General features: G+C 32.8%; 1 protein-coding gene and 1 pseudogene across 1 annotated transcript; both read left to right on the plus strand.

Moving 5' to 3' along the window:
- The first annotated feature begins 313 nt into the window (after positions 1 to 313).
- Positions 314 to 1187, plus strand: LOC142529865 (uncharacterized). Its single transcript, XM_075635546.1, has 4 exons — positions 314 to 465; positions 544 to 616; positions 931 to 986; positions 1053 to 1187. The coding sequence occupies exons 1-4, from the start codon at positions 400 to 402 to the stop codon at positions 1173 to 1175; spliced, it is 318 nt and encodes a 105-aa protein (XP_075491661.1). The 5' UTR covers positions 314 to 399; the 3' UTR covers positions 1176 to 1187.
- A 4748-nt stretch (positions 1188 to 5935) lies between these two features.
- LOC142529230 (ATP synthase subunit delta', mitochondrial-like) lies at positions 5936 to 6556 on the plus strand (annotated as a pseudogene).
- The last annotated feature ends 2841 nt before the right edge of the window (positions 6557 to 9397 follow it).

A 9397-nucleotide genomic window follows, 5' to 3' on the forward strand; every position in this document is an offset into this window, starting at 1 on the left:
AGCGACGGCTTTCTAGAAACCGTCGCTGATTAATATCGATCACATATCCTTCAGAGACGAGCTCATTAGATCGATCACATTTTCCTTCAAAATTAACCCTAACACCACGCCGTTCCACTCACCGTCGTTCGCTTCGAAGTTCGAACCACCAACACCACTGCCGTTCGCTTCGAACCACCAACACCAAGAGGATGTACCTATGCTTTACTGATTCTGCACTATCAAATTTCAGGTCACTAATTTTCTGCAGGTCCACAAAGTCAGGTGTGAGATATATGAAGCCATTATCTGCTGTCGGCTCTGGTAATAAAATTTTAGGCATTGAAATATCTCAAATACATACAATGTGCAATAAGCTTGTAAAGTGTTCATATTTTCAGGGGAGTTTGTATAAGCGATATGATACCCTTTGACTTTGGGAAGTTTTTCAGACAATCTGGGGCATCTGACGATGTTTGCTCAAAGGTTTTTACTCTGGAAATGTATTTAAATTTCATAAACCTACTTCAAGCTGTGAGTTGTAATTTCCGTTGGTTATTGTAGTTAGGGGTTAGCAAAGAGAAAGCTATGGAAATTACTCATGTTGTACAAAGACATGGAAATCTTATTGGTTTTGGTGAGATTAATAAAATATTTGATTTCTGTGCATGCTAAATACAGCGTTTTTGGGGTTGATGTAGTACGTTGTGTCGATTCTTGTTAGTCACAAAAGTGAAATAAGCCGATAATTTGTAAAGAAAGAGTAATTATGAAAAGATGGTTATGATATTTATATATTTTTGTATCTTTTTTATCACAAGTTTATTTTCTTGTACTTTCATCATGCTGTCCATGAGGTTCACTGGGTAAGAATCTCAATTTCATTGTTTTGTAACTTTTTTATGCTTTTTGAAATGCTTGTCATTGTTTATTTGTGGTTCATGCATGCAGTGGAACGATTTTCTCTTGGAGTGGGAAATCCTACATCTTTCTTGGCTGGGGCAATGGTTAGTTAAACTCCTTCACTACGAAGTTTTTGTCTAGGCACTTTTTTTTTACGTATCCGATTTCAGGGCATATCACCTGAGTGCTTCTTTGCCGGTGTTTGCTGCGGTGGATTATTAACACTTCCGTTACAGGTTATTAAATACTTTCTTGATAACTATCTCATTGTCGTGTCCTCGTGGAATCCTTGACCCTTGTCTCATACAAGAAAAAGAAGCTGAGGAGAAAAGAATAAATGTAAATATATAATTAATTTTTGAAGAAGAGATGCGTACTCTTAATTTGTATATTAAAGACTGCAATAATGTTGAGGGTATTGAAAGAAGTTCATGATAGTATCCAAATTGAGAGAAGAAAAGAAAAAATCTTCAAATACATGAGAGATAACACATATACTAATGTGAGATTACTGACGGCGTTTTATCCATACAACGGTATCGCCCATCATTTCTTGCTGTATCTGTTTATTTTAGCACAAAAGCTAGGGTTCTTCTGTTACGGTACCTGATTACTACTCTGTTAATAATTATTTTGATCGAGTTTCTCCTCGGTGCATTTTTGATTAATCAGGCACTTCCCATTTTGTGAAAATCTTGTTTTGCTTGTGTCTTGTTGTTGAATTGATTGAGTTAAGCTAATTTTGATTCGTCTATATGGAAGTGTAAATTTTGTGTGCTTTGGATGCGGTGGTGTTTGTTTTGTTTTTCTGGTTAAGGTTATATTGGTGGGTTTGAATGAGGAACAGATGTGTGCAATGTCGTGAGAAATGAAGGCTTGTCTTGTCAAGAAATGGGGTGTGTTTTTGGTTTAGTAAGTGCAATTGTCTCCATGCAATTGGGGTAATCTGTAATGAATTTTTATCCGGTATTATTTCAAGATGCAAATGAAATAAGTTCGTACTTTCAAATGAAACATGCCTCTACCAGTACTGATATATTTTATATCTGTCAATTTTTATTTGCAATAGAAGAATCTAATGTATTTTCTTTTTAAAATTTCAGTTTGCAGGATGCATCAAGAACCAATATTACACTCAATGTCAATATGACGAGGTCAGAAGTGAATGGAGTAAATTTGTTTACTCCTATGTAGGTGCTTAGATGGATGGTGTATGTTGGGATAAATATTCTGTTTGTCATTGTGGATTTTTGGATATACTTTTGGTTTTGTGGATACATTTTTTGGGTTATTTGTGGATTGATGAATATGTAATTGTGGATTCGTGGATATTAATCATATTAGTGTATTAAGTCATATATTGCGAAGTCATATATTAGTGTATTAAGTCATATATTGCGAAGTCTTTTTTTAACAATTACTTCATCAAAATAAAAAATAAATGAAGTTGTTTTGCGCAATTACTTCACCAAAACACAAATTACTGAAGTCTTTCGAACCACTTACTTCGTCACTAAATGCAAATTGTGAAGTAACATAATATAAAATACTTCAACAAATAGGATAAATGCTGAAGTTATAGATAATATTTACTTCGACAAATAGGATAAATTGTGAAGTTGTTTGTGCCTATTACCTCATCAAAATACATAACTACGAAGTCTTTCAAATGAATTACTTCGTCAATTATTGTAAATAATGAAGTAAAATATTATAAACTACTTCGCTAAATAATAATTAAGACGAAGTTATATATAATATATTACTTCATTATTTACAATAATCGATGAAGTAAAACACATTTCTTATTTCGCTACCGGCCAAAGACTTCAGTATTTTCAAACATACAACTTCGGTTATTATGCGAAGTAAAAGGTACATCTATTACTTCACGTCCATATACTTCGGCAATTAACTACCTTATTACTTCATTGAATACGCGAAGTAAAATGCGATTTTTCTACTAGTGACTGGATAAACCAAAGGTCTAAAAGATATATATTTTTAATTTCGATTACAAATCAAAAGTTCTATGGAATCAAGGGATGCAAAATTTTTAGAATAACTTAATTAATGGGAGCAATCAACGTCAGAATATTGATAATTAAGATCATCATCGATCCATACAAGTTTTATATTGATTATTATTCACAACATTTCTCAAGTTAAAATGTTTGTTCTGGAACCATTCATATAAATTCCACAAATTGTTGATCATGATCCTATGGATCTTAATGTTCATCAAGATATTGAGTATCCATTTGAACATCACATCTACATTCATTCATTGGAAAGTGTTGATGCAAAATTAAAAAATCTAGTGGAATTAAAAGATCAACAGTTACAAGTGATTATATTGTGTATCTAAAATATTCTGACTATTTATTCTTGAGCCAAAAATGATCATGAGATATTTTTCACAAATCATAAGTATAAGAAATCTAATTTGTGGTATAATGTTTTGAATAATAAGGAATTTAATAGCCAGTAAGAAAGTCTAAAAGTTAGTTCAGTTGTCATTATTATAGATAAGTCTTCAAGACAAATAAAAGCTCATTAAGCAACATTGAAAAACATAAAGATAGACTCGTTGCTAAGAAATTCATTCAAGGGAAGAGAATTAAATACATAGAAATAATTTTTCATGTATTTAAGAAAATTCCCTTTATATGGTCACGACATTAATAGATGGATGTGAAAACAATATACCTCGATGGTTATAGAGTAAGAATGTTATATGAAATAATATCGTGGATTCATTTCTAGTAATTTGTCAATTTAGTATTCAAGATTAAGAAAGCTATATATATTTAAATAAGAATCATAATAGTAGTATTTAAGGCTTCATAATGTTATCTCTTCATTAAATTTTTTTGGAAACATTGTGGGCTATTACGTATATCATAAAGTTAACGGGAGACAAATTATTACGAAAATTATTGGAGTAAATATTTGACCACCAGAAAGCAATAGAATATTTGGATTACCTTCATGATACTAAAGTTTTACGTGCTTATGTATAGAAAAATTGACAATTTGGAAGTGATTTGCTACTTCCACTATGAAATCTAAATTCATCACTTATTTTGAAACACTATTATATTGTATATCTTAAGGAGTTTTATTTTGGGTTTAGAATTATGAATTTATATTTAAGTCATTAAGATTATATTACGACAATTCAGTCGTAGTCTTTTTCAATAAAGTGACAGTCGAATTAAATATATTGACATAAAGTATTTTAGTCATTGGGGAATGTGTTAAGCAAAATAAAGTGGTCATTGAATACGTTGGCAATAAATTCTTGATTATTTGATCTGAATGCATGCAAATTAAGATGTTTAAGAATCATATGGTAATTAATGTTGGACTTGGTTTCATAATGATTTTATGATATATACATTTGGTTTTGATTTATGAAACTCATTCAGATATTATATTTCTCATATTTAATTATGTACATATTCAGTTATCTTGATAAAATATCAATTAAGCTGGACCTAGAATAAACAGAGTTTATTCATAAGTTTTAATGATTTGAGAAACATAATGCATTGTGATACATGGAAGATAATACACTCTTTTAGAGGACCTATCCTCATGATTCATGTATTTTGTTTTCTCTTTAGGTTAATGAGATGTATATGAGCAAAGTGGGATAATGTAAGAAATATTTGAATTTGAACAAATCATATTGTGTTCCATATAAAGTAAACAAAATGGAAATTGTAAGTGGTGTCTCAATTTAGACTTCTGAGACGCGGATATATGCACCCCTTCTTTTTGACTCTCAAGCTTCCCGATCTTACTCATTGATCGTATGAGGCCTATAAATGTCATCGATTGAGGTCCCCAAGCAAAAAGTCTATAAGAACAATACTACATCTATATATAGAGGGTTAAAGTGCTTAGAAGAATTCAAATCAGAGAAAAACAGAACATTTATAAATTATTCAATTATTGGAGGTATTACTCTGTCCGTTTCCTCATATTTGTTTATCATGTTCATATATGCGCCATATAAACACGATTTCGTTGTTTGAGACAAAATCTATTATGCAATGGAAACTACAATTTATGTGAGTAGTCTTCTTTACATTTCTCATACAAATATTCCATGTCTCATTTTAATTTCATAACCGATTGTTGGTACTTGGAATTATATTATTTGGTGTTGTGCGATGTTGATAGCTTCGTGTGCGAAAAATAAGATAGCCTTCATTGATGGAACTTGTGAATAACCTGAGGCAAGGATCAATTATTTTTTTCAGTGGGAAAATATAATGCAATTGTGTTATCGTGGATTATGAATGGAGTTTCAAAGGAATCTTTTGGAAACATAGTCTATTCTACCTGTTATGGTCGAATAAACAAAAAAGTGTTTTCTAGAGACAGATGAATACAAAAGTTATTAAAAATCTTAGTTATATTTTGAAATTTTTTAGACCAGTACAAGTTGATTATATGCCGTTAAGTTTCGAATTTATTTCATTTAACTTAGGTGTTAAGCTTATATTTATTTATTTGCGGGAAAATTATGTTTGATATGAGTACCCGTATATCCAAGATGCAAGCACAAAAAGAAACAATAAATAAGTGCAGTAAGTGAATGAGCACGATTAATTTGTTTATAGAAGTTCGAAAGTAAACCCCTTACATTTAATTTTGTATGTCACTATTAATAGACTCGTGTAACATATGTAGACATGAAAATGAAACTTTAGTTAAGGTCTCTGCGACTTTCTTTGGTGTTTCTAGAAAATGATGCCTGAAAATGTATTTTCTGGAAGTAAATTGGAGAACGTGACATGTTTGAATTTGTTTTTCAGAAAGACACATTTTACCTTCATTCAACAATTTTTCAGTTATTCAAATTTTCACTAGTTTGTGAGGTACTTTAAAATCTGAATGTATGGTTTTCCTTTATTAGAATGAAAGGCCTAAGGGTGAAATATATTTTTGACTAAGAAACAGAAAATAACGAAAACCATTCCTGAAATAAAAACGAACAATATATCACCTAAAACTCTCTTAATGATATTTAAAACTTTGATATTGGCGGTTGAGCAACTTTTTTCTGATATCATTTTCGGGCCTTAGTAACTATTTAACCTCACCTCAATCTCCATCTCTCGTATCTTTTCAGGTTGATATGGTCATAGCCCCAGCGACTTCCCGACAGACGGGTGTTATACCGGGTCATGTAGCTACGATTGCTGAACTAAAACCTGGTATTTTATCGGTTCATGAGGGGGTAATGATGTGACAAAATATTTTCTGAGCAGTGGGTTTGCTTTTGTCCACGCAAACTAGATCTGTTGCCGATATAATAGCTGTTGAGGCCACACCAGTTGACCGCATCGATGCAAATCTAGTTCAGAAAGGTCTTGCTGAGTTCCAATAAAAGCCAAGTTCAGCAACAACTGATGTTGAGAAGGCTGAAGCACCAATCGGCGTAGATGTATACAGTGCTCTCAATGCTGCTCTTACAGGTCAATGGTTAAAGACTAGCATGTCTTCAACTTGACCGGTATTTGTTTTATCCTGGTGTTCTTTTTGTCTGGTTCTTTTTACCCATTTCAAGTGCTGCTTTCAGCTTACTATCGACAAATACATTTACAAGGATTTCTTGAATAAATATAAAAAAACCAAGTGGGTTTGAACTTTGATGTTATTTTTATTTTTATTTTTGAGTTGGAGTATGATGATTTTTATAATTGGGATCTTGGTGTCTGTTATAGGCAGTATAATATATGGTATTATATCTAGTCGACCTGATATTGCATTTGCACTGAGTGTTGCAAGCAAATATCAACCGAACCCAGTCCATTGAATTGGAAATACGTTAAGGACATTCTTAAGTATTTGATAAGAACTAAGAATTTGTTCTTGGTTTATGGAGTGAATAAATAAAATTGGAAGGCTATACTGATTCTAGCATCCAATCAGATGTGGATGGTTTGAAATCAACATCTAGATTTATTTTCAAGCTCGGTGGAGTTTTTGTCTATTGGAAGAGTTCCAAGCAAGACATCACATATGATTTAACAACTGAGGCCAAATACATAGCTGCATCGGCTGCAGCAAAAGAGGGGGTTTGGATGAGAAATTTCGTTCAAGAGTTGAGTGTCATTCCTTAAACAGTTGATCTAGTCCTGGTCTACTGCGACAACACTGGTGCCGTTACACAAGCAAATGAACCGAGGTTTCATCACCGATCCAAAAGTATATTGAGGAAGTTCCACATAATTCGAGAGATTGTGGGAAGATGAGACATATCAATGGAGAGAGTCGCCTCTGCATATAATGTTTTTGATCCACTGACGAAGTCCCTGTCAGGACCATTATTTGAGAAGCATTGTTAAACAATGAGTAAAATGTATGGGTAATTGGCTATATGGCAAGTGGAAGATTGTTAGAGTAGGTGTCCAGCGGGCCAACTTGTGGCTTGGGCTTTATTGAATCTTATATGAAAACAATCTTATTTTAATAATATTTTACGGTTTTATCTAATTATAATATTTACTTTATCTGTATACTCATGCAAGCTGCATACATAAAGTCCTTAAATATACTGTAGGTACCATGATGTCTTTCTCTCAACATAAGATCATGAAATTCATTAGGAAATGTAATGTATATTCTAAACAGGTTTCTAGTCTAATCAACCATCTAAAATAAGGATAAAGTTCGCTTGAGCTTGAGACTCGCATCTGTGATGTGAAAGTCATGTTTCATTGGTAAGGATATGGAGATTTGCATTCATACAGATGGATGATCATATGATGATGCATTGAACAACCCTCACTTGGACTATCCAAGTAGTTATCATTTATCGAATGAAATAGTCTGTGGTTATGGTTGTACCACATTTCTCCTTTGACCCAAGACAACGTAGAGGCTTTACGTAATTGCATGCACTTTGATCCATTTATCATCTCTATTGAGGGTCATCAGGTGGCGAGGTTGGGTATAGTTTCGAACTACGAAGGAGCAAATGCATTGTAGTCGAGGATTCACCGTTTGCCTACGGGCGAAGATAACTTATGTGATTTGACAAGTTAATAGTGTAAGAAATCTCTAATACGATTAAGACATGTGCATTTTGGAAATGTGTTTTCTCAGTTGCATATACTATGTCAATGTTATTACTCAAAAATACAACACATCGTTATCGAATTCAAATGCAACTCTCGATATGAAAATAGTTGCAAATTTCGATCGGGATATATGAGTTGAAGGGACCGTACTGTATGGTAACCATAACTTAAGGTTCTTGAAGGCACTATCAATATTGATTGGGATCCATACTCATTAAAAGTGTCTCTCAATCCCTTTATCTCAAGACAACGAGATGTGTATCTATGATTTGATCAAGAACCTATCAATTATGGTTAACATATAGTACAATCTCTTTATCTCATATATCTCGATCGAATTTGCAACTATTGGCTAATAGAAAGCTGCATATGAATTCGATAACGATGTAATATTGTTGTGCACGAATTTGACCACAACATGAGCATCATTAATGGATGTGGTGATAGCTTTTTCCCATTTAGACATATAGTCCACAACCAGCATAATATAATACTAAACAAAAGATGGTGGAAATGGACCCATAAAATCAATACGTCATACATCAGAGAGTTCCACCTCCAATGTATTTTTTAATGGTGATTCCTGCCGCCTAGATATATTTCCGGTTCTCTGAAATCTGTCACAAGATTTCATAGCTATCTAAATACAAAGTTGGCCAATAAAACTCAGACTAAAGTACTTTAGCAGTTGTCTGTGACGCTCCAAAGTGTCCACCATATGGTGCAGAATGGCATTGCTCCAAGATATATTTTGATTCATTATCAGAGACACATCTCCAAATCACTTAATCAGAGAACTTTTTGTGAACAAAAAGGTCATCCCAGATATACAATTTGGCATCATGAAATAATTTCTTCTCTTGATGACAATTAAGATCTAGAGGTAAAACACCATAAGAGAGAAAATTATCGAAAGCAGCAAGCCAAGTGTAATTCTCGGTCATTCCAACAAATGATTTAAATGTTAATAAGCTTTGTTATGTCTATCATGTCAAGTTTAAAATGTTCACTTCATGCATTGAGTATCGTGGTATGTATATGAAAGAACATGAAAATTGAAATATGTGAATATCAGATGATATCGATGATTATGTGCATGAGTTTAGGACCACACTACAAGAAAAAACCAAAACAACAACGCACATACGACAACAGTTATTACTAAAATCGTTGTCGTATGCTTTTTAACAACGGTTTTAGTGAAAACTGTTGTCGTATGTGCGTTTTTTAAGCAAAAGACAACGGTTTTTATAAAACTGTTGTCTCTTACGGGCCAAAGAAAACGTTTTTTAGGGTCAATGACAATAGTTCTCTAAAACCATTGTCTTTGAGCGTTTTTTAGGCAGCGTGTTTTTTTGGACAATCGACAACAATTTTCTAAAATCGTTGTCGATTGGCGTGTTTTTTGGACAAAT

This window comes from Primulina tabacum, chromosome 16 (assembly GCF_025594145.1).
Source record: "Primulina tabacum isolate GXHZ01 chromosome 16, ASM2559414v2, whole genome shotgun sequence".
NCBI lineage: Eukaryota > Viridiplantae > Streptophyta > Magnoliopsida > Lamiales > Gesneriaceae > Primulina > Primulina tabacum.

Coding starts and splice junctions, on each gene's coding strand:
- LOC142529865 (XM_075635546.1), top strand. CDS start 400: ATGATACCCTTTGACTTTGGGAAGTTTTTCAGACAATCTGGGGCATCT. Junction 466..543: donor CTGACGATGTTTGCTCAAAG/GTTTTTACTCTG, acceptor TGGTTATTGTAG/TTAGGGGTTAGCAAAGAGAA. Junction 617..930: donor TGGAAATCTTATTGGTTTTG/GTGAGATTAATA, acceptor TCATGCATGCAG/TGGAACGATTTTCTCTTGGA.